Source organism: Schistocerca serialis, chromosome 9 (assembly GCF_023864345.2).
Source record: "Schistocerca serialis cubense isolate TAMUIC-IGC-003099 chromosome 9, iqSchSeri2.2, whole genome shotgun sequence".
Taxonomy (NCBI): domain Eukaryota; kingdom Metazoa; phylum Arthropoda; class Insecta; order Orthoptera; family Acrididae; genus Schistocerca; species Schistocerca serialis.
This window is the reverse complement of record NC_064646.1, coordinates 251,310,067-251,335,993: the sequence shown is the minus strand read 5'-3', so window position 1 is coordinate 251,335,993 and position 25,927 is coordinate 251,310,067. Positions and strand designations below refer to the sequence as shown.

At 42.4% G+C, this 25,927-nt stretch overlaps 1 protein-coding gene across 1 annotated transcript; it reads left to right on the top strand.

The window, feature by feature from the left end:
- The first annotated feature begins 3,127 nt into the window (after positions 1 to 3,127).
- Positions 3,128 to 15,694, top strand: LOC126419118 (endocuticle structural glycoprotein SgAbd-8). Its single transcript, XM_050086216.1, has 3 exons — positions 3,128 to 3,261; positions 6,644 to 6,792; positions 14,272 to 15,694. Exons 1-3 carry the CDS (start codon positions 3,250 to 3,252, stop codon positions 14,594 to 14,596), a joined length of 486 nt encoding a protein of 161 aa, XP_049942173.1. The 5' UTR covers positions 3,128 to 3,249; the 3' UTR covers positions 14,597 to 15,694.
- Positions 15,695 to 25,927: the final 10,233 nt, after the last annotated feature.

Here is a 25,927-nt window from a genome sequence, read left to right as displayed (position 1 = left end):
AACAAAAAAATGTTCCAACAGCTTCTGACGCCAACCAGGTAGTATGTCATCAGTATATTACGTCAAAGTATTGTAAATGGAAAACATTCAATAGATGACCGATGTAAAGTAGAAATCGGAAGCACATTTGTGAAGTAATGAAAACTAACTCCTGCTCTGTAGCTGCAGATATGTGGAATAATGGGGCTAAGTTCAGTGGATGGAAGTGTGTTATTTGCGCCTGACCAAATAATGATATAAAATTTAGTATGTGGCCCATTTCACTAATTACAGGGTTTACGTCAAATACATACACTTGATAACGATTCCCGAAAAAACAAAGGCTGTGCTGGATTACAAGGAAAGTGTCAAATACGTGCCAACACACTTGTCAGTGAACCATTTCTTCCTGTATTGCATACTGCAATTTTAGGCCACAGCTAAGCATACCAAAAAATGTCACCAAAAAAGAAAGTACATTAGTACGAGATGATGTGCGGTATTAGACATAGATTCAGATAAGAACTACGAGAAGGTGAGATAACAATTAAAAATGTCCATAGAAGAGGTAACTCTAGTATTGGTGCTCGGAAATAGATTGCGAACAACTGGTAAACAGGGTAGAGACCACTATAAGCTATGATGAAATTTCTGAGAGGGGTGGTGCCTGAAACTAATGACGAATATTGAAACAATGACAAATTAGAAATATACTCCATAAACGAGAAATTTTAGAGTAGTTTTGAGTATCAAAATATTGACGAGTGACTGTTGATCAATTGGTAAGACAAGTAGAAAAATACAGCAGCTTGAATGAACTGATCGTTTCAGGTAAGGATGAATAAAATTAAGATGTAACTGGCATGTAGCCTAAACCGTGATAAAAATGAGCGTGCAGAAGGGAATTACGCTCTAATCTAATGCATGGAGCACAAACTCTAGGGAAGTGAAAGATATACGTGGGAAAAACGACGAATAGAAAGCAGTGAAAGGAGGAACAAGGATAAGGGTTTTAGGTAAATACTGTTAAGAGCACAACCAGCCATAAACACTTTAAGAAACTATATTTTACTGTAATTTTTTGGCCTCATACCTATCTTGAAAAGGCTACCCTTGTTTTACTACAATATTCAATTTGTCAGAACCATTTACCCTCATCTGTCACTTATTTTAGCTGCAGCTTCGGTCAAGCGCATCACAAGTTACGTGTAAAACACATGTCTCAAGCGGCAACTAACACGGAGAATGTTGTGAAGTGTTTATGTGTCATAGCTCCCTGGGATGAGAGTACTATTTACATTTAAACACTTTCTGCATCCTTCCAGAAATGCATGAAGACCAGAACGACACAAAACGCCGTTCCTAGAAAAAGTCCCAGGAGGAGATGACATGTTCCTGGAGACTGATACAGTAGTAACATAAAGGCAGCCATCTGAAAACGAGCATAAACCCTGCAACCAGTGAAGGCAGTAAAACAAAGTTTTTAAAAAACGGTTGGTTGTGTGCTCCACTAACAATCCTTAAAAGAGTAACAACCATAGAATAAACAAGTTACAACATGGATAAAACAATAGTAAACAGTTTCTAAATTTAAATGAACATAATGCTGAGAAAAGATGTTTTGGAAAAACTGTCGCCAAAGATAGTGACACTTTACAGAGGCATCAGGAAGTGGTAGTACGGACCAAAACAAGAAAAAATGTCCGATAAGCCTGTGCTTTAAAATGCATACCTTAAGAGCTATGACCACTTGTTCATCTTCGCTACTGTGAAACACAGCTCTTCTAATGAACAAGTGTTCATGACTTTTAAGGTATGCATTATAAAGAACATGTTTATAGGAATTTTTGTTTTGTTTTGGTCCATACTACCACTTCCCAAAATGTGGAAAGAAAAGAGATTGCAGTAGAAGAGATTTGTTTCAGAGTATCGAAGATCAAAAATTCCTTATAACTCCTAAGGTAAGCGTTTCAAAGCACATGTTTACTTGACTTTATAGTTTCGAATGATCATTCCTGTCATTTCTCTGAACATTTACCATCACTTCTGAAACACGCTACATTTCTGCAAACCTTTGTAAAATATGCGACGTTTTATTCACTAATAAGATAACTTGACATGAGGCGTCAACTCACAGTGAACACGTTTTGTAACAAAAATTCTGGAAAACCAGAAGGTGTCAGCAAAGTCTGTCGAAACCTGTTGTGGAATACAAAGAAGTACTTATACGATTTTAGCTCTAGAGAGTTTCCTTGTCAAACAAAACATCCCCCCGCCTTATTTCTCAACATGAAAAACTCGTTACGATCATGATCGAGATCCACAACAAACAGCGAAGCTTATTAACTGTGCGCTGCCGGTGTACAACTGGCCCCGAAAACACTCGCACCCATTCACATTAAATACATAGGGTTGCCTCATCTTCATTTTGTTGCACGGGCGCTGAAAACAGAGCGCACTTCAGCTTAGCGGACGGACTTCCTCGTGTGGCGTGTGGCTCTAGCCACAGGCGACAAGTAGAGAGCACCGCCTTCCTGCCCTGGATCGCCGCTGCGCCTCGCTCGCAGACCTTGACGTAACCCTGAGTGACGCACCGCATATCTGCGCCGGGAGTCTTCTCTTCGTCCGTCACGTCCGCACTGTACCAGATCACCAACCTGCCCCTCTCCCAGGCGTCGCCCTTCATTCTGACCCTCCCCTCTTCATTTGACCCTCCCCTCGTTCCCTCCAATCCGCCCTTCCCTCATCTTCCGTCCCCGTCACGTGCTCTTCTAGCAATGGAGCAAGTGCTCTTTGGAATCGCCGAGCTCCGCCTCTATGATCCGAGAGCAGCGCATCACATTGCATTATTACTGTCCTTTAACGCATCTCCCGTTAGTTAAATTTTTTCATCCCCTCCCCCCTCTCCGCTCTGTCCTCCATCCACCCTCCTTCCGGTTCGTTAATAGCATGCAGCGTCAGCGCCGTACTACGACGGCGAAGCAGGGAATAGCAGCGGAGGGCGGTGCAGAGTCGGCGGCGGATGGCTTCGTAAAAATGGAGTAGGAGGAGAAGAAGATGGAAGAAGAGGCGGAATGAGGTCAGAGTATGGTGACTTTCGCCTGGCGCGTACGCCCGCGTTCTCCTGACTGCGTCTCGCGGAGGGGTTGCCCCGGCAACAGCTAGGAGCGGCAGCGGCGGAGGTATAAAAGGCCGGCTGACCGCAGACACAGCAGCTCACACATCGGTCAGGCTCCCAGCAGCGAGGACCACACATCCACAGCAGCAGACATGAACACTTTGGTGAGTATTCCGACGTGTCACCACGGTCACTCGTTCACCGCGTTCCACTCAGTTACCACTTGTAGAACGACGTATAGCAAAGCTGCAATGGGGAATCGTACTCTGATAAGTCAGTTCTCTTCAGGGGAACCACCACCGGGCGGTAATTTGGCTTCAATAGTCTCCAATGTAACCCAGTTTCATCAACACTTTTTCCAATATTTTTCGTGTATCGTAAATCGAAACAGGAAAGGACAAGACCATTAAGGACAGGACACAATGGTGGAGAAGGGAACTCGATATTTTGGGGGGAATCATCGAGCCAGTTGCCTGATGATAGTTCCCATGTCTACAGCAATATAACAGAATACTTTGTCGCTCCGTAACATATGTCAACTCATTTCCGTTGTTTTCACCATTTTACCGGTAACTGAGGGTCAGAAATTTTCAACGTTACTCAAGTTCTTTTATATTCTTTAATATTTACTATATTATTATTTTGTTCGGCAGTTAAAAACATAAAGGAAATGATAGAGAATGGCGTTTAACTTACGTCACGCCAAGGTCATTGGAGACAGAACTCAAGACTTGGAGAAGGTAACCATTCTACCCGTTTCCGAATGAATCATCGAAGAATTTGCCTCCAGGGAATTAGAGAAACTATGGATGACGCGACGGGCATTTAAAATCCATACTTCTCGAATGAGAGTCCATTCCCTTAATCAATGTCACATCTCGCACGATGCTCAACAGATGAACAAGCTATAAAATCTAGCTACGATAACTTGTAATCCATGTTTTTATGGCTTATGCCGTCGTCGCAGCCTTAACTACTTTTTTCGCAAAGTGTCGTTTCCTTTTGCGGGTGACATCATCAGATGTTGTAGACGTGGTCGTCGTCTCCCGTTAATACGGCTTCCGTAAACATCAGAGAGTTTAAACACCTCTGGGTGAGACGTCGCTGGCCTAAGCGCGAGAAACACGTGAACACCGTCAGTGGAGGCTATGTAATGAATGGTTCATAATTTGCTCTTAGAATCTCCAACCAGTTGACAATATATTTTCCTGAGTGTCTTTAACACTCGTCACATTTCGTGTACTACAGTTCTGAAGCTCAGGTGCCCTTTATTTCCAAAAGAAATCGAAACGAATATAATGAAATAACACATTTCCATATTAGCAGCAAGGAACAACGCAGTAGTCACGGAAATACACTAATATGAAGCTCATACTATTCACCTTTTGAAATCTCAGAAATAGTTATCATTCCCAAGTTGCTTACTTGCACGTAATAAAATTTATACATACCACTAGACTTCCTACAGTAATTCCAAGCTACAGGAGTATTAACATTCAGAAACTTCTGATGAAGTCTCAGTAATTTCGAAAATTCTGTAATGTAGAACGCAAGGTCGTTTTCATTTCGTTTACGAATTCTAGCGCCTTTAGTAAACTCAGACAATGTCCTCATTAACAGATCACAGACATGTGACAGAAACAAATGTTACATTACCTTATGATAATGGTGGCATAGAACCCAGTACATTGTTGCATATGCAAAATGACTTTCTTTTTCGAAACAAAGTCATGACTTCATTCTATTAAAGGCAACGCATATTATAAATTTTGAGTAAACATTAACTACTTCAAATTCTCCGAAGAAATGAAAACGAATCTGAGCGTTTCATACAGATCTTTTGTCTCCCTCACAATGATGTTGATATCAGTGTGTAAACATTGAGGTATACCGAAGAGGTGCCATTTTCTAATACTCTATAACGTTACATAGTACCCTGAGATTTAGAATCGTACGTTACCTTCCGTTTCTAGTGCATGAGATTCTAGTACTTGACTGCGAAGTGAGACATACATATTCAATGTCAGGTACTAATGTCACAAACTCCTATTCAACACACACATGTGGGCACGAGTTCTGCTGTAGCACAGTAATTTCTTAATACTTATAGTTCACCCAACTGTGTTGACTTCTACACAAACGTTTCTAGAAGCTCCTGTTTACTATTGAAACTTATTTGCCTGATTAGGATTTTAGGAATAATTTTTCTGCAGCATTTAAATCCAGTTCGGATTAGAGTACGTGAACATTATAGACATGCGGATATTCGAATTCTATTACTTCTAAAGACGCAAAATGAATTGTTTCCTAATCGTTAGGTATAAAAGTATGATTAAGCTAACATGAGAGTCGCCAGTTTACGGTAAATGATTTCTGGAAGCATTTTTAGTTCGATTTGAGTATTGGAGTGAAATTTCTCACCGATAGATTGCGTGAATACTGTTACATGAGTAGAAAACATCATGACATTTGTAACTTTGAAAATTAAACCATTCTTCTTCCTACACATGAGTCATAAATGTTTAATTTCGACCATGAATTCTGAGCGTGTACCGGTTTGTCACATGACGAAATCTTTTCGGTTTTCCATCGGTGTGGCTGCGCTGAAATTCCGCAACGTTTCGACGAGTGTGACTCTCACCGTCTTCTGCCGAAGTGATGACTCTATCAGCGGTATAACCGGTAAAACCGGGAAAGTACATTTCCCACTTGTGAAAGTCGAAAAACTGCATTATATCAGCACTCCAGCGTGTAATACGGAGATGTGACAATTATTTCTTAGCAGGCCTGTGTCAAAACAACTGAACAAATGGTCTCTAGACCACATCTTTATGCCCTGCAATTTTCAATAGCGCATCCACCATATCAGTGTTTTCCTGTGCCTCTCCAGTAATGCTTTGGGTGTATTTTGTAGCCTATCTCCATCAAAAGCTTACTCGAAGTAGTGTGGTATAGCCTAAGACCACAGCGAGAGGCTAGATTTATCTCTCGTCTTCGTGGGAAAATTAAAGACAGGTTTCTGTTCTCGTGAATCAAGCTTAGTTAGTTTGCTGGTAGTTGTCGAAGTTTCGGAAGATGATGTGTCTGCTTATCTCCACTTGAAGATAGGAACAAAGGTTCTTCTCTTGAAAGATAGTAGGGACTCGTAGGTCGTATCCTCTGCCATACGCTACACGAAAGTAAAGCAGTAAAGGATACTGTACTTAAGAGTCTATTGCCTTGCAGTTAGTAGATGAATGTTTTTGTGGGACAATGAGTGAGAAATTTGATGACCTACATTTATAATTTTTTTTTTCATTTCCTTCTGTTAACACACGGTTCTGAAATAAGTACGTGCCGCCATTATTTCCAACAGCTGGTACTGTTCTGTGATCGACCCCTAGCAGAGTGTACATTACAACTCTTACATGTGAAGATACTAGCGATATTTGGGATAAATGTCACCCCTTGTCATGTATAACGACGCCAGTTTGGTTATTCTGGAGGCAACACACACATTTAGGGGACATGGCTAAATGGGTGTGTGGTTCGTTGTGGCTGTTGCAGACGGTCCTCGTCCTGACGCTGGTGGCGCTGGCGAGGGCGAAGCCGCAGTTCCGGCCACAGCCGCAGCCCTCGTACTCCGGCAACACGTCGCCCATACCAATCATCCGGTACAGCAACGAGATCAGCCCCGACGGGTCGTACGCCTGGAGGTACGTACCGCTCTCTCACAATACACACGACTCCACGTAGACATTCAGGTGACTTCCCTCATTATTTAACACGTGTTGGACGCCAGTGTGCAAATAATTGTCAAATACACAGGATGTCCCAAACATTCATGTTCAGAATTATCTTGCTGGTAAAGGATCTTTAACTTGTACCTCAAGCGACCAGCAGTCTCATTGCACTCTATCCAAGACAGCATAAATGTTCCTCACACTCATTCAAATTTCCCTAATGTTGCTTGTACAACGGACATCATATACAGGACTTTATCAACTACGTCTTCTTCAGTTTCTACTGTCTTTTCGTATGCAAACACAATCAGGCAACTGCACTTGGAAGTATCTACCGTGCACAGATCATAAATGATTGTTGCCTGGCACAGTAACATCATCCATATAGTTGTAGAAACATGAGCAGTTTACAAATACATGACTTTAAACCACCAGAAATATTCTTTTTAATTCATTTGTCGCTTATCCTAAAATACTCGTTTTAGAATTTTTTGTGTATGATCTTGTGTTCTGATGTCTAAATCGGCTTAAAAAATGGTTCAAATGGCTCTGAGCGCTATGGGACTGAGGTCATCAGTCCCCTAGAACTTAGAACTACAACCTAAACCTAGCTAACCTACGGACATCATACACATGCATGGCCGAGGCAGGATTCGAACCTGCGACCGTAGCAGTCGCGCGGTTCCGCACTGAGGCGCCTAGAACCCCTCGGCCACCGCGGCCGTCCTAAATCGGCTCACTAATTTCAGAATTCCAGCCTCAACTATAAGAGAGCCAACCGATTCTGTTAGACAATGCGAAATTTAGAAATATGAAGCGAGCGCCGTTTTAAGGACAATTTTTTGGGGTTAGAAATCTCATATTCCATTTTACAATAAGTGTGTTTTTGTTCAACTTTTCCAGTGAAAACAGTATTAAATCTTCTACAACATAGGCATGGAGCAGATTGTAACGAATACTTCCCAGTAGCTGCGCAGGGTTCTGAGTCGGATTTGAAGCAAGGTACCGGAAGCAGTTTCTCTCTAACACAAATCTATCCTGCGTTATTACTTTTGTCGCTCGAAAATTGTTATTTAATAAATTACTGTGATCCCATCAAAGAAGCAAGGGACACTACCAAAAGCAGTTTTAGAACAAATAGAATTTTATATTTTTATATTTTATATTTTTATATTTTAACACCTCTCGTTAACTACAACATTATTCATCCACTGAAATAGAAACCGACTATCTGTCCATCCAGTGCGACTCTTTTCGAAAGTAATCTGTTCAAGACCCAGAACTTAATCAACTAAAGCCTGAAACGCTGCATTGCTCCAAGGTACATATTTGGGGCAGATGAATAAGAGAAAAGTCCTCTTGAAGTCACTAAGAGTACGAGAGACGAACGTTCTTGTTGGAGAACGCTTATGAGTTTTGCGAGCCTTAAGACCCGAGGATCTGGTAAGCAAGGGAAATATTTAGATGCTAAGTAATGGGACACTTGCCACCGTTACACAAGCCTGCGCCAGCGAGACATCCGCCTTGCTGCAGCTGACGGTGCATTTCCAGCCAATGCCCGTAACCGCAGTTGTCACAGCTGAAACTAGCACTAGAGGACGCAACAGCAAAAACGACTCTAGCTGAAATACGTTCCAGGGAATTCATGGCTGCCGCACAGTTTCCTGCGAAGAGAGTGCATTATGCCAACACCGTGCTTATGCCTGACGATAGAGGCCATTCGCTTCTACACCGAAGGCTCCGCACTTTGTGGCTAATCCACCAGCGACAAGATATAAGCAAAGACGTGGAAATAAAATTCTCTTTTACATTCAACAACTGTGAATGCTGGTCATCACCGTAGGTTCAAATGCGCTGTGAATGCTGACACTAAAACCGAACGTCAAGGACTTCTTGCAAACTGTACTCCACACGACAGAGTCCTGTCATTATAGTACAGTTATACACGAAGAGTCTAGCTATCGCTATTGGGAGAGTGCGAACTCATCTTGGTAATACGATATTTCGTCACCACACCAGGTCTAAGAAGTCTCCTGGGGTGTAAAGCGAGCTTTTACTTATTGCACTGTCGACCAAAATACGTTACGATCACCAGTAAAACAGGTCAATGTATCTAAACTTTTTCTCATCAACAGAAAACTTTGACAACATTTTTTTCATTCAAGGACACTGAAAAATAAACTTCGTCATACTTAATCCTAGGAACAGAAACGTATAATACCATAAGCGTCATCTATACTCCCTGATAAACCATCGAACCAAGTGGCGCAATGAGACACTGGATTTTAAAGGCCAGCGGTTCAGATCTCCGGATTTGGGTTTTCCCGTTGTTTCCTGAAGCTGCTTAGGGTATATGCAGAGACGATATCATTGATAGACACTGCTGACATCTTTTCCCGCCCCGACCATGTGCTCCATCTCTAATGATATCGTCTACAACGGGAAGTTAAAGCTTAATTTCTTTCCTAAGAATTGCCTGTTGCATTGAAAACTCGACCATAGATACTATTATTCCCACATACGAGCACGTTAAAGTGACGCAGCTAGATTCGGAAATAACAAAGTCTTCTCCGAAAGTCAGAAAACACCGTATTAAGGAAAGTGATGCGCCGCCAATAGTGAAAGCGGCAAGAACTGGTTTGTCCAGGACTGTGTATTTCCAGGTGTCACATTGTGTAGGGTCCACCACTGCGCAATTAATTTCACTCCCACTACCTCCGGTTGTCACAGCTCTGTTATTCTACCACTTGAGTTATGTAACGTATTCAATGCAGTGCCACATGCAGTTGGCGGAAAAACTTCCCAGAGGCGTCTGGAAGTAATTATGTCTAGCATTCTAAATTACGAGCAACGTCGTAAGAAATATCGTTTCTGGCTATCTTAAAATGCTTTGGGGAAAAAATTTCACCAGTATCTTTCTCGTACAGAGTCCACATAAGCAATATACTTCTATAAATATCTTTAATTTCGTCAAACTGAAGAGGATTTGGAAGGAGAACTTCACTGTGGTGTCCCTCATTTAAGACCTATCCATATGGTACGTTCGGATCGGCGTCGAAATATGTGAGGGACTAGACTACTGATCCAGGATTTCGGACTTCAGTCTTCAGTCATTATGAGGATTTTTTAAAATTGTAGTTAGTTGTAGTTTCCTTTATAACTAGTCCAGTAACTTAGCAAAAATATCGCAGAAAGGCAGGCAGAGCAGTAATAGTGTGCTGTGTTCAGCCAATCTTCGCCTAACAGATAATGTAATGTAGTACATTACACATTAATATCAAAACAAAAAATGATAGTTATTGTGGCTCTTAATTTCATGCAAGGTGACCCTTTCTTGTATGACATCACTCGACAGTTCACGGCAGAATTAAGTGTCGCAACGGTTAAGACTCGTATCGAGGAGCAGTGGATTTCGTATCCCACCCGAGGAAAAAGCTAAATTGGTTAGATGGAAGCGAATATAGGAAGACCACTCCATCATCCTTATCCCTTCCATCACTAATATTCTCGCCGTCGATGTCAACAGTAATTCTAAAGCTATTACTTTCTTGTATTCTTCTAATATCTCGCGAAAAGATGGTGGTATGTAAATATGTTCTCCAGATTTTCATACAAATTATATTCTGCAAATCAAACGTCACTTACGTCCAATCCTTGGAACAATAAATGCCAAACTCTTCTGGTGAGTGGGGTACAAAATGTTCAAAAGTGTGTGAATTGCCAAAGGACCAAACTCCCGAGATTATCAGTTCCTAGACTTACACACTACTTAAACTAACTTATATAAACTTATGCTAAGAACAACTCACACACCCATGCGCAAGGGAGGACTCGAACCTTCGGTAGGAGGGGCCGGACAATTCCATGACACAGGGCGTCTAACCGCGCCACCACTCCGAACGGCAGAGTCGGATGCATCATGAAGAAGATCATCTGCACATATTAAGTGGACACAACCTATGTAGCGAACTACTTCTTCCAGCTGCTGCTGATTACCGTAGTTTCTGTTGTCAACAACTCATTTCCTGAAAACGTATTCGTAAGCCAGCCGTTATCCTACAAAAAGTTACAGTGGTTTCAGATGCGCATTTCTACTGCAGAATCTTTATGAAATTCATGGTGTCGGGAAATTTTATTCGGTTTGCCAAATATCGTTTTGGAGACTACATAAAAAACTGATTTAATGTCATTTATATCATACGTAATTTTCTGCGGAAGAAGAGGTGCTATAAATCTTTTACAAAAACCATATAAATAGCATTCTATAATCACGCTGTCGCGTATCCCATATAGCTAGCAGGTCAAATGTAACATCAATTGAACTGAAAAGAAAAATGGAACTTTGTCCACCCTCTGTTGGTTTGCAGTTACAAAGTACGAGAAAGGTTCATAGTAGGAAGTTTCAGAAATTACACTGAAGAGATCCTCCCATTAATTTCCAACGGTAATGGAAGGGGCTTCAACGTATATTGATGTCGTTACTGCTGGGATTTAGGATCCGATAAGTTGCACATTGAATCCACGTCATAGCTTCTCTAGAGCAAACACTGTATAAGAGTCCGCCCCGGTAGCTGAGTGGTCAGCGTGATAGAATGTCAATCCTAAGGGTCCGGTTTCGATTCCCGGCTGGGTCGGAGATTTTCTCCGTTCAGGGACTGTGTTGTCCTAATCATCATCATATCATCCCCATCGACGCGAAGTCTTCGCAGTGGCGTCAAATCGAAAGACTTGCACCAGGTGAACGGTCTACCCGACGGGAGGGCCTAGTCGTACGACGTTTATTTACTTACTGTAGACGAGCGAGAGATAGACATCCCCTCGGTGTGGACAAAATCTCGTTAGCAAGAACATGCATGACGGCCCAGCAATTACGCCGTAGATAGCCGTATCCTCGTGCCGTGTCGGCGGCTGGTAATTAATGAGCGTAGCCGGTGACGCAACTGGCAATGGGATGGGATAGGCTCCCGGGACCACGCTGGGCTGGGCAGCCGGCGTGGCGTGTGATGGGATCAAGGCCGCGGAGTGCGCTTCCTGTACGCGCTCACCTTGCTCTCTGCACTTGCCGGTCACGGTCTCATGGTGTCCGGCGCTGCAACGCCATGACCGCGGCGGTACCGAGACCGAGTACTCGACTCTGGCTGAACCGGTGGCTGCGTTCTCTCTTTTTAGCTTAACGAAGCACCCTTCACTGTAAACGAATGGCGCTCCTGAAAGATTGTGTACATTCCCAGATCTGATGTACACCAACTAAAGCATATCACGTGTCAGCCTAAGGTGTGACTTGTGGAATATTTGTCTACGACATCTGATTTCATCCCCGAACGCACCTACAGTATCTACTGAGAATATGAGACACAGGAGAAATTTGTTCGAGTATGGATTTGGAAATAAATTTATTGGCTATTTATGGCCAGCCGCAAGGGAAGCAGTTCGGTGTAAGAATCACTCATCAACGATGTTTCCTGTGTATATTCAGAAATTCCTTTTAACGTCACATAGAATGTAAAAGTATGTCTGCATTAATGTTGCCGCGTAAAATTTGTTATCATTCAAGAGGAGGAGACTAGGTCCTCCCAATTCCATTTTATACGCAGTCTTCTGTCTAAATCACGACCTATAACACAATGACTGTAACATGTTCTATGTGCACTCATCACACAGTCTACGGTAATACCAGATCCACATATGAAACGGACCCATTAGGCATTGAAGTGGCGTTGAGGGAGCGGGCCAACACTAGGCCATATGGAAAATGTAGTGTACATAAATCTAGGCTGGTCATGTTAAATCGCGACAGTTTAAGAAAAATTTTGGCTGTCTCATTATGTTTCGTTTTGCATTGTCTTGTAATAAAGCTGTAATTGCTGTACTGGCACTGTAAATTTCATAAGGAGAGTTTTCATTCCTCCTTTTTTGGCTATATAGGCCTACTTTCATTCATTCTCTTGAGACATCACAAAAAACTTTTAATAGCTTACGTTGAATTAAGATGTCATTTCGACCACGAACTATCCTTGGAGCCAGTCTGAAGTGGGCCCAATCTTTTCCGTGGGCTCTTCATGAAATTTCGTACACCTGGCTAATACTGTCACTAAATGTCAGTGATTCCCCTCTTTCGCTCTGCACTTAATACCAACTGTCGTAACTCTTACTTGCGAACGATATGGGTTGTAAGCCAGCGAACAAGAGGGGTAGAAGGGGGCACTGTTCGGGGATATGTTGTGAGTAATTTGGTATAAGAAATCCCTAGTCTACAGAGGTTGATCGTAGAGGAATCTTACTTAGTATGATTTCTTATTCGTATTTGTAAATCTCTATTGCACTAAAAATGTTTTCAGAGCAGTGCATATGTCAACGGCATGCGCTGTATTTCATGCTTGTAAATACATTTACTACACTGAAGCACGTTGCTTGCTGTTGCCAGCAGAGATTCCCACTGTACTCTTGACGCTCAACCTGGCCCTCAGAGCAACTCGGTAAGGGGACGTTGCAGCAATGCCATTCAGCTACTGATGATATGTGAAGAGTCAACTCTTCATTCGCACTTTCCTATATGTATTTGTTTGTTAACTTGACATGGTTCTTCTTGTATTTTGGGAAATACAATTTTGACTATATGGATGGTATGAAAATGGGTCCCGACGTGAAGCCAGTCATTAAGTAGATTAAAGTGAAATTTCCAGCTTCTGCTATTTTTCATTTGTATTCAAATCGGAGTGAAGATAGTCGTTGCAGTACTGTTGCACATTTTTAAATTAAATGTTACAGGCTTTTTCTCACCTAGGAAAATATTTGCACACTAACAAAGTTAATTAAGGAACGTAATTAATACTAATTATAGTTGCTCTGAGAATAGTCACCAAGGTTCCTCATAAGAAGATACTCAGGAAACACATCTGAACAACTTACAAAATTTTGTTGAAAGTGTTTGACTTCGTCCTGTAGACAGAATATGCTAAAGAGGCTGCATGAATCTTCTGGACGCATATACGTTGAACGACAGAGCGGAGCAGCGCAGTGTGTAGCACACTTGAGTCGTATTCGGGAAGACGACAGTTAAAACCCGCATCCATCCATCCTGATATCTCTAACCCACTTCAGGCGAATGCCGGGATGTTTCCTATGAAAGGGCACCGCCGCTTTCCTTCTCCATCCTTCCCCAATCCGAGCTTGTGCTCCGTCTCTAGTGACCTCGTCATCGACGGGACGTTAGGCGGTAATCTCGTCCTCCTCCTCCCGCCTATACGTTGATGGAGCTCGAGTGAAGCACAACAAGGAAGGGTACTGTCAATACCGAAAGAGCTACCAGATTAGTGCCAATTTCGTCTCCGATGGTTGTTCACTGGAAGAACTACTCCATTCCAAACGACTCACGTGAGATATACAGATATAGTGAATTACAGGAAAAGAATACTGTTGAAACGTAATCGCCGCGTGTTTTCTTTTCCGCAGCTACGAGACGGGCAACGGCATCGCGGCCGACGAGAGCGGCGCGCTGGAGAACCCGGGCCAAAAGGACCTGGAGGCGATGCGCGCGCAGGGCTCCTTCTCTTACACGGCGCCCGACGGCTCGCCCATCAGCGTGCGATACGTCGCTGACCGCGACGGCTTCCACCCCGAGGGCGCCCACCTGCCCACGCCGCCACCCATCCCGCCAGCGATCCAGCGCGCCCTCGACTTCATCGCCAGCCAGCCTCAGCAGCCGGGCAACAACGGCGGCGGCCAGTTCCCCAGGCCTCAGCCCTTCCCCCGTCCGGGAGCCTTCGGCCGCCGCTAAGGCTCTAGGACGACCACCCCTCTGATGACGATCCATCCAAGACGGCTTCGCTGTTGCTACTGTGACACTGCGCCACTCCAGCTGGCCTGTGCGGCCCAAAGATCTCTCCCGTCTGTGATGTCTGATGTGGACCACCAACAAACTCATCGTTACAATCTCTCCACTTCCCTTTCACTTAGTCAGCCCTTCCTCCACTTCCTTTACCACCTCTTCACTCGGTAGAAATGCAAACCCTTTCCCTTTCAAAAATTTCCCCAATCCCTCAACTGAGTAACAATTTCTGTAGCACTTGACGACAGTTACTCGAGACCTGCAGACGTTACAAGCAGACGGTGACGTATGTAGGAAAACCTCTGAAGCTCTGAAACCTCCTAGTCCCTTTCTTTTCAAAGTACAAATACTGTGCTCACGGGTACCTTCTTTTGCTCTATCGACTCCCTGTCTAGAGTTGTCCTTCTTACATCTGTTGCTTATTCTTCACGTAGTCAACTGCAGTAACGATTCGCCCTTTTTGTTACTTTCGAGTATGTTTCTTGATCCACCTATCAGATTATAGACCGATATTACACGCGAAGTCGTCTACTATGGACCTCGGTAAGCTACATACAATGACCTCCAAGTGTCAGGCAATCGAGCCACTAGCTCGATCTCCTACACACATCCCTCTATTTTTAAATATTCGTGTATAGTATGTGCAGTACGGCCTAAGCAATGACACAACTGCGCTTGTGAAATTGCTGTTTGACATTTTCAGGTGGTATCTCTCATTCGCTCTCTTCAGAATATCCTCCTTTAACTTATTTTCACCCCACGATGCGTATTGCGCTCGTCACTGGTGGGGTAACTCTTACAACCTGTGGTAGTGATCTAACGGCCTCAGCAGCTGAGAGGAATTTCGAGTGGGTCGCAAATAACATAGTGCAGTACACCCTCCGATAAACGCTTAGCTTGCCAGTAGAAACTATAGCGAAGACACATCACGCCGTCTTTGTACTAATAGACTTAACTTGTAAGCACCATGACCAAGTGACGAACCAGCAGACGGATTTGTCATTGAGTGATTTGTATTTTTATTAAATAAATGTGCAATCAACTGTATCCTCTGTCTTATTTATTTTTCGTATTTATTTTCTATACCTATTCCATTCCTTTGTAATTAATACAGCGACATGCAGCGAAGAAAAAGAATACGATCGAGCTGGAGTAGTGCTATTGGGACTCTACCTTTATTGGGGAGAAATGAGATTCTGATCAGAATACGGATTTGTAAAATTAGGTTTTCCTAAGTTTTCATAATCATTTAAAGGCTGGACGTTTCATAACAGGAGAATCGTCCAGTTAAGTTAGAAAAACTTTCACTACTATCAATGGGCTGATTAGCAATGCTTTCTTCTAGACTAAAAATGAAATAAACAAATTTCGATGCAGTCAACTCGTAGCTTAAAGCTGGTTCACACAGTGGGTTCAGAAGCTTGTGTGAAATGTTTCACTGGCCAAAAGTATACCTCTTATTGTGGACAAGTATGACGAGCTACAGCGCTATCTGCTATATTGCTGTGCTAAATTTTAAAATAAATGGTAGATAAAATAACGATCACGGATATTTGTAGTGTGGCATAGTGACAATGTAAGTTTTTCACATGGAAGACATTACTCAATTTTTCAACTACTACGGCTATTGTGCAAAATGTACAGGACCTTTTTGCTAAAGATGTGTTTATTCACTATAGCACTGAGTATCGGGATTTATTTAGCTTGCTCCAGTAAGACATAATATGAAAGTAATATTTTATGCCTCACTTCTAGGACCTTCCACTAACGCATTTGTAGCTAAGATATTAAACATGTTAGAGAAGTACTCAAATATTTTCTGTAGATATTTAGAGCTATCTCAAGTTGCTTCTGGACGAAACTAACTGCCTACCTTCAGTGAACCAACTCTGCCTTCGGCGGTCGCTGGTAATCGGTTTCGTTTTGCTATTCCTGTTTTACAACTAATTAATTTTACGATTAATTCACGACAGAGAAACCATTCGTTTCTCTGTGGATACATTGTTCATTGAGTGACACTATGTTCTATATAAGAATATCAGTTATTTACCCTTATTTAAACCAGTAATTTAAGAATATCGTTATTTGGCATTTTAGTATGATTTACCTGTATTTGCAGAAATAATTGGTACTCAGTGAAATGGTTCGTTCTGACGCGGGACAGTAACCTAATGTTTATTTCAATATTTTGATTTTGAGCTTAACTGGATCACACTTCACGTCTTTAAACATTCTTAAGACAGCAATTGGACAGGACAGAACATTCTGCGAAGCATATCAAAAACTTATTATTACGTGGATTGCTTTCTATTATATGGATACCGCTGGATACGTTCCGAGTTGCAGGTGCGTCATTTTTCGTCAAGTTGAACATGTAGGATTGCAAACAACGAAAATTATAATCGTCCATACACCCGCATCATATGTAATAACAGACATACTACTGCTAAGGAGACTTGGAACAACTAAATCTAGCTGACAAACTACAATATAGAGTTTAGTCCTTTGAATAAAAAGCTAGAAATAAAATTAGACTTTCTGATAGGAAATGAAAGGAAAGCGTTCAGTAAGGACACGCGTAAAGAGAAGCACTGTTAGCGTAATTAATGCAATTCAACGTGTGTAAACAAAACATTCATGGTCCAGAACCTGCTGCTAAACGTTTTGCATACCATGTACACCCAAGGTAGTGATATCAACGCTAAGTGAGGAACGAAATCTAGACTACGGACGACTGGCAGCAAATAAGATGTAGCAGTAACTCCCCATTAACACTGTTCCTTGTCGCACGACCTGTTTGCAAAATGACTGAACTATGTGTGTATGTGTTTGTGTGTGTGTGTGAATTCCTAAATGTCAAACTGCGTAGGCCATTGGGCCCTAGACTTACACACTACTTAAACTAAGCTAAACTAACTTTACTAAGAATAACACACCCACCCGTGCCCGAGGGAGGATTCGAACCTCCGCCGGACGGAAGTATGGGAAGTATACACTTTAGCTGGTCTTGTTGCAACTGTGAACCGCTACAGAGGCGATAATGGAGAAATGTTATAGCGTGTGTGGTCGTTCTTTTTACGTATGTGTATTGTTGGTATTTGTTTGTTTTGTGTAGTTGGAGTTAGTATTATTCTACCCGCTTCAAAACAGAAAAATTATATACGCTATTAACTCTGTTTTCGTACTTCTCGCAGTTAGTTTGCCCGACATCACCAATACACAATATTTCAGATATTCAACTGTATTGAATTCTTTTACTCTTCGGAAAATGCCATGCTGAGGAACCTCTCGCAAGTTCCGTCATCAAACGGGTGTCAAAATCAATTGTATTGAAATCATTTTATATGAATATGGCTTAATATTATATAGAAACTGATGACAGTCACTGCTTCAAAATAAATAGCGCTAATCAAGAGAAATCTCCTACATTTACATTTATCTTCATTGTTTGTCAAAATTAGCAAATACTAAAATATTTCTTACGACTCTGTGCCGTTATCATTTCGAACAGTGACGTTGACCTCTGCAGTAATGTGCCCCTACAGAATTTGCATAAATTGTTTAAGTCACTCACTTCATGAATATAGGACCTGTTACAGTAAAATATTAGCGATACTTTTAAGTAATATTTGTTTATATTTGATGTAAGTATTACATGAAACTTACGTTTTCATGCCTCGTCACAAATTGGCTTCTTACGCAACCAAGAAACAAACGGGAAGTGTGATCCATTATCGGAAGGAACAGAGATTACAATAACAATCACAGATCATATTAGTTGATTACATAGTATTTTCTATTTTTCTGCGACAATATTTATTTCGTTCCGACGCCAGTTTTGTTAAATTTGCGATGTTCTTCAATATTTTTTTTTCACATTAGCTGGCGTACTGCCACATGGGCCACCTAATGAGGGTGTACCCAACTATTTCCAAATTTGGGTCTCGCTCTCTACCAGACCGATCACTTGACATGATTTTTAAAGTCTTCAGTCACACTTGTCACTGCACTTTAACTTACACCTACAGTATTTGTTTACAACGTGTTTTCAGCTTAACAATTTTTTGTCAGGCCTTGTGTTTAGCTTACTCTTTGCCCTGTGTCTGCACATGAAGGCGAACAATTCGGAATAACCTATGACCCGATAAGAAAAGGCTTATACCCCCCCCCCCCCCATTCGGGTTACAGGCGCATGGGAAGAAACGGGTAGAAAATAACTCAGCTAGGAGTCTTCAAACTGTTTACTTTCCTGTGGTATTTAATGATTTTTTCGAATGATAGACATTTAAACACATATATATAAAAAATTATGATAAAACAGTATTTTCATCAACACAAAAGAAAAATAGTTCATGTAGAAGTTTGTAAGAATGCTAATTATTTTAGAAAGTTTTTCATTTCCGCTGGTTAAGAATGTCCATAACATGTTTTGTTACTTAAGGTTCAAGTCCGTAACAAGCTATACTAGTTTCACATATAAAGCAAAGGTCTTTGTCAGTTTAGCTATACTGCTTTAGCACATCAAGTTCATTTGACTTTTTACTCATCTGGCAAGCAAATATGTATGAAATATGCACTGCACTGAACTATCTATGTCAGACACTCAAATTGAACACTATCATTCATTGATTTTTCGTAAATGAATCGTTTTGGCTTCACCGAAAAAGTATGCAAATGTATATTCATTAAAATATGTAGACAGTTTAAAATTTTTCACTGTTCAGATTGCCTGGCCCCCATCCACCAGCCAGCAGCACTTGTATCTGCACTCTTCCATTTTGTAGTTTTTGCTTTACTGTTCTGGTTATTCTTTTTCTCAAAGCCGCACCCCAAGGATCGGTTACTGCAGACACTTCTCCCACAAGGACAGGTTTGCTTGTAGGATTTTGATGGAAGTGGTAAATGAAATAGTTTATTTTTACATCATTAAAATATGTACCACCTGGAATTTATACATACACAAAATATACATTTACATCTCAGTTTTAGGTTGAGATTATGGGTTTTACAAAACCTTTATACAGCTGTATATCTGTTTGCACATCTGTTCGGATGTATTTATGTAAGTTGTTAGAGTTGCACGCTTTGGGCTCCAGTTGTGGTGTTGCTTTATGTATCTGCACAACTTGTATGTAAATCCTGTTTCGTGCCGCACACGTTGGGAGCTATTGGGGCGGTTCTTTTTATGTATGTGAATTGTTGGTATTTGTTTGTTATGTGAAGTTGGAGTTAGTTATGTACTGCCTCCTTCACAGCTGAAAAATTATTCACGTCATTGACTCTATTATTTTACTTCTTACAGTTCGTTTGCCCGTCACGCTGTTTTTATAGAATAAGACACCACCAACACTCAATATTTCATAAATACAGCTACCCATACATTGATAATTTGATAGGAGTGGAGATTGTCTCTCAGAAAGTCGTCAAGTGAATTTTTGTCTGTTTTTTGCGTATGTGTAGTTTCCGTTTACTTTAGAAGGATTTTGGGGTTACAATATGCAATGTCACTACGTCCACCCAGCGTTCACCAATGTCTGTATCCGTTTTGATGCTAGTTATTAGCTCTGGGTTATTTGTTACTAACAGGTCAAGTGTGTTTTCAAAACCGTTTGCTGTTCTCATGGGATGATGAACTAACTGCTCGAAATAATTTTCAGAGCACAATTTCGCATGATGTCTTATGCGTAACTCCGGACTTAGTCATGTATTATCGCCAACATATATAGTGTAAATTGATGTCGGCACCAACTGTAATTGTATGAGTCGGGTACGTGTTTGAAAACAATCTCAAGTTTTCTTTGAGCCTTTCTGCAATTGTATCATCTGAATTGGGAGCTCGGTAAAAGGATCCAGTTATTAATTTTATTATTATTTTATTCCGGTTGCCAACAATGATCTCTGCCCATACTTACAGAAACTATCTACTTCGATTTCGCAGGAAGGTAAAGTACCTCTAGCAGCAACAAACACGCCACCGCTAACGTGTTTAGCCTATCCTTCCGGAACACCATTATGTTCTTCACAAAAATTTCGGCTTTCGGTGCCTATCACCAGTGCTTTCCATCAGCGCTTGGATCTCTTATACTTTCCCAACACAGCTACGACAATTAGAACTATTATACTGGTGGTTCCTGTATCTACGTTCTTCCTGTGCTCGGCCTGCTCCCTTTGTGACTGAAGCCCTTATTGTGTTTTCCCGAGACCCTCTAATCTAAAAAAACTGACCAGTCCACGCCACACAGCTGCTGCTACCCGTGTAGCCGCCTCCACCCAACCACTCTATGTCGAGTAATCTGCACCATACACTGATTCAGGCTCTCCACTCGGCTCTGTAGCAGTGGTCCACAATCAGTCGTCTCGACTATACTGCAAATGGTCAGCTCTGCTTTCATCTTGCAAGCAAGATTAGCAGCCCTCTGTTAGCATCTCAAAACCAGCGAGAATGTCTTCCAACCCAAAGTGATACACTTCATTGGTACCGACGTGATCCACTACCTATATTTGGGTGCACCCTGTGTTCTTCGAGGCATCCGGAAGGATCCGTTTCACGTTTGGAGTGACTCCACTCAATATGCACACGAGGTGCACATTGCCTTTCTTCCGCTTCCTGACAGCCATGTCCCTTAGGGGGCCCATATCGCTCCTAACGTTGGAACTCCAAACTATCAGTAATATCACCGCCTCTGACAGCCCGCAACTTGCAGTCTGAGGGATTTCCTCTAAACCAGGCGAGGCGGCTGCATCTGGCTGAGCGACAGTGTCAACCACAGGCAGCACCAGGAACCCCAAGGCTACCTCCCATTCGACCACACTTGAGGGGTCAACTTCAGTGGAAGCAGTAAGTGGGCTGGCCACCAGTGAGGACCGATTGGAGGACTCCAACGTGCTAGGCGTCCATTGGATCCTCACGGCCGGCCTCTCAACAGTGTTGCCCATCCACTGCAGCTTCCAGCTGTGTAACCGAAGCCATTACAGCCTGGAACTGAGAACGAAGTGTCATCAACTGGGCTCGCATCCGCACATAACAGCCACAGTTCCTATCCATACTAAAGACCGTGGAGAACTGCGCTATATAGATACACTATCGGCACGTGCTACAAAACTCTATTGTAGACGCTGATGACTTATATCCCAGAAATTCCAAAACCGAACTACTGAACCACACAGGAATTTGTAATATGTCACAAAACATGTTTACTTTCTGAAGCATACGGAAACGCGGGAATTGTGGCTATAAGATATTAAATTGTTGTTGTTGTTGTTGTTGCTGTCTTCAGTCCTGAGACTGGTTTGATGCAGTTCTCCATTCTACTCTATCCTGTGCAAGCTTCTTCATCTCCCAGTACCTACTACAACCTACATCCTTCTCAATCTGCTTAGTGTATTCATCTCTTGGTCTCTCTCTACGATTTTTACCCTAAACGCTGCCCTTCAATACTAAATTGGTGATCTCTTGATGCCTCAGGACATGTCCTACCAACCGATACCTTCTTCTAGTCAAGTTGTGTCACAAACTTCTCCCCAATCCTATTCAATACCTCCTCATTAGTTATATGATCTACCCGTCTAATCTTCAGCATTCTTCTGTAGCACCACATTTAGAAAGCTTCTATTCTCTTCTTGTCCGAGCTAGTTATGGTCCATGTTTCAGTTCCATACATGGCTACATTCCATAAAAATACTTTCAAAAACGACTTCGTGACACTTAAATCTCGATGTTGACAAATTTCTCTTCTTCAGAAACGCTTTCCGTGCCTTTGCCAGTCTACATTTCATATCCTCTCTACGTCGACCATCATCAGTTATTTTGCTCCCCAAATAGCAAAACTCCTTTACTACTTTAAGTGTATCATTCCAAAATCTGATTCCCTCAGCAGCACCTGACTTAATTCGACTACATTCCATTATCCTCGTTTTTCTTTTGTTGATGTTCATCTTATATCCTCCTTTCAATACACTGTCCATTCCGCTCAACTGCTCTTCCGAGTCCTTTGCTGTCTCTGACAGAATTACAATGTCATCGGCGAACCTGTTTTTATTTCTTCTCCATGGATTTTAATTCCTACTCCGAACTTTCCTTTTGTTTCCTTTACTGCTTGCCCAATATACTGATGAATAACATCGGGGAGAGGCTACAACCCTGTCTCACTCCCATCCCAACCACTGCTTCCCTTTCATGTCCCTCGACTCTTATAACTGTCACCTGGTTTCTGTGCAAATTGTAAATAGCCTTTCGCTCCCTATATTTTACCCCTGCCACCTTCAGAATTTGAAAGAGAGTATTCCAGTCAACATTGTCAAAAGCTTTCTCTAAGTCTACAAATGCTAGAAACGTAGGTTTGCCTTTCCTTAATCTAGCTTCTATGATAAGTCGTAGGGTCAGTATTTCCTCACGTGTTCCTATATTTCTACGGAATGCAAACTTATCTTCGCCGAGGTCGGCTTCTACGAGTTTTTCCATTCGTCTGTAAAGAATTCGCGTTAGTATTTTGCATCGGTGAGTTATTAAACTGATAGTTCGGTAATTTTCACATCTGTCAGCACCTGCTTGCTTTGGGATTGGAATTATTATATTAAATTAACATGCAGAAACTCAAGTAATTCAACTATAACAGCATAATTTGAAACGAGACCAGTCAGACCAGGCAACATGTTTCCAACCATCAACAGTAAAATGTCGATGTTGATGGGCCTAGGTGAGGCGTAAAGCTTTTTGTCCAGCAGACTACAAGGATAGGCGAGTGATCCTTCGGCTCCGAAAGCCCATATCGATGGATGATGTTTCGTTGACGGGTTTACGCGCTAACGCTTGTTGATGGAACAGCACTGAAATTTGCGGAAGGCTTTCACTTCTGTAACTCTGAAAGATTCTCTTCAGTCATCGTTAGCCCCTTTTTTTCAGGATCTTTTTCTAGCCGCAGCGATGTCAGAGATTTGATGTTTTACCGGATTCCTGATATTCACGGTACACTCGTGAAATGGTTGTACAGGAAATTTCCCACTTCATCGCTATCTCGGAGATGCTGTGCCCCATCACTCGTGGGCCGACTATAACACACACGTTCAAACTCCCTTAAATCTTGATAACCTGTCATTGCAGCAACAGTAACCGATCTAACAACTGTGCCAGACACTTGTCATATATAGGCGTTGCCAACCGCAGCGCCGTATTCCGCCTATTCACATATCTCTGTATTTGAATACACGCGCGTATACCAGTTTGTTTGGCGCTTCAGTGTATTTAAACTTGAGAACGCAATCTTGGAAAACGAGTGAACGTTGGCCAGTGACACTTCGAGATTACATTTGTAACGAGATGCGGAAGAGGAATAAAGAGTAAACCATTGGAAGAAACACATTTTAATTTGCACATTAGAGGGTAACATTTGTTAATTGCGTATCTCGTTTGCCCTTCATGATACAAACGATGCCCAGTGTGACGACAATTTGCATCATCCACAGCCTGTAACTGCACTAGAGATTATATTTCGCAATTGTTCGCAGCCCGTTTCGAACGGTTGACCATGGAATGTGCAGCTGAGGTCATCGAATTCGAACACTGCTTGAAGATCGCACATTGCGTCGAGCATTCTCAACCAAGGTGACAGATACGTCTTCAACAATTTATGGGGGAACTTGTCGTCGGCCTCTCCCAGAAGCAGAGAGTTAATTCAAACTTCCGAATCATGTTCTTCAACACTGGCGTGGAAACGGAACCTCTCCGTTCTCCTTTAATGTGTCGATTTTAGGGAAGAGCATCAGCACTGTTGCCGTTATAAGAACGCAGGCTTCCGCGTCCGGTGTCATAGTGATTAAAATTCTTCTGGGTATTATGCCGCGTCATTGCTAAAAGCTAACAACAATAATAAACTAAAACCGACGTCTCGGCCGAACTGCAACGTGCCCTGAGGAAGGCTGTAACGTCGGTTTTAGTTTCTTATTGTTGTTAGTTTTTAGCAATGACGCGGCGTAATACCCAGAAGAATTTTAATCACTGTTGCTGTTGTTCTAATGAAACAGCTTTACAAATAAAGTGCTGCTCACCTTGTCCAGACCCGTGCTGACTGTGTACAGCTATAAAGAACACTTATGCCTGTGTTTCAACCGTAAGGCGCCGTGCCAATACCTGCGACTAACGGCAATTCAGGACACGAACACTACTAACGGTAATTGTGTAGCGCACAGTCCGAAAATCATTCCTATAAATGTGGGCACCGGTACGGTAAACGTGAGGGCCGTTCATTAAGTAAAGCAACACTCTTTTCCTGAAAGCAGGTTGGTTTTATTCATTATACCAATACACCATATCGTTTCTCACTCTTTTTGATAGAATGTCCTGTTTTCAAATAACCTCCTTGTGCTGTATTGTATGTTAACCGGGGGCCTAAAAACGACGGAGAGGCTCCGGGCCCGCCACAGCCGCAGTGGTTCACAACCCCACGACGATTACTGTGGTGTCACCGCCAGACACCACACTTGGTAGGTGGTAGCTTTTAAATCGGCCGCGGTCCGCTAGTATACGACGGACCCGCGTGTCGCCACTATCAGTGATTGCAGACCGAGCGCCACCACACGGCAGGTGTAGAGAGACTTAGTAGCACTCGTCCCAGTTGTACAGCCGACGTTGCTAGGAAAGGTTCACTGAGAATTACGCTCTCATTTGCCGAGACGATAGTTAGCATAGCCTTCAGCTAAGTCAATTGCTACGACGTAGCAAGGCGCCATTTATCCTTTGCTATGTATCTAATGAAGCATGTACAGTAACAAGACCAATGTTCACCAATTGTGGATTAAAGTTAAGTATTCCAGCAGCTACGTACTTTTCTTTATAGCATTCATTACGTATCCTGTTTCAGATCTCACGCCAGCCTGCGTGAGTTTAAGCGCGTGCCTTTCGGTTACCCGTCACTGTAGACTGGCTGTCTTGTCAGTCCACAACAATTACCGCAGTCCACTTCACCCCTCCGCCGCCCCACACCGAACCACTCTTTCAGGGTTATTGTGCAGTTGGGCTCCCAATTGACGCCCCTAGGGATCGTCTCACACCAGACGAGTGTAACCCCTATGTTTGCGTGGCAGAGTAATGGTGGTGTACGCGTACGTGGAGATCTTGTTTGCGCAGCAATCGCCAACATAGTGTAGCTGAGGCAGAATAAGGGGAACTAGCCAGCATTCGCCGAGGTAGATGGAAAACCGCCTAAAAACCATGCACAAACTGGCCGGCTCACCGGACCTCGACACAAGTCCGCCGGGCTGATTCCTGCCGGGGACCAGGCGCTC

Coding starts and splice junctions, on each gene's coding strand:
- LOC126419118 (XM_050086216.1), top strand. Junction 6,793..14,271: donor GACGGGTCGTACGCCTGGAG/GTACGTACCGCT, acceptor TCTTTTCCGCAG/CTACGAGACGGGCAACGGCA.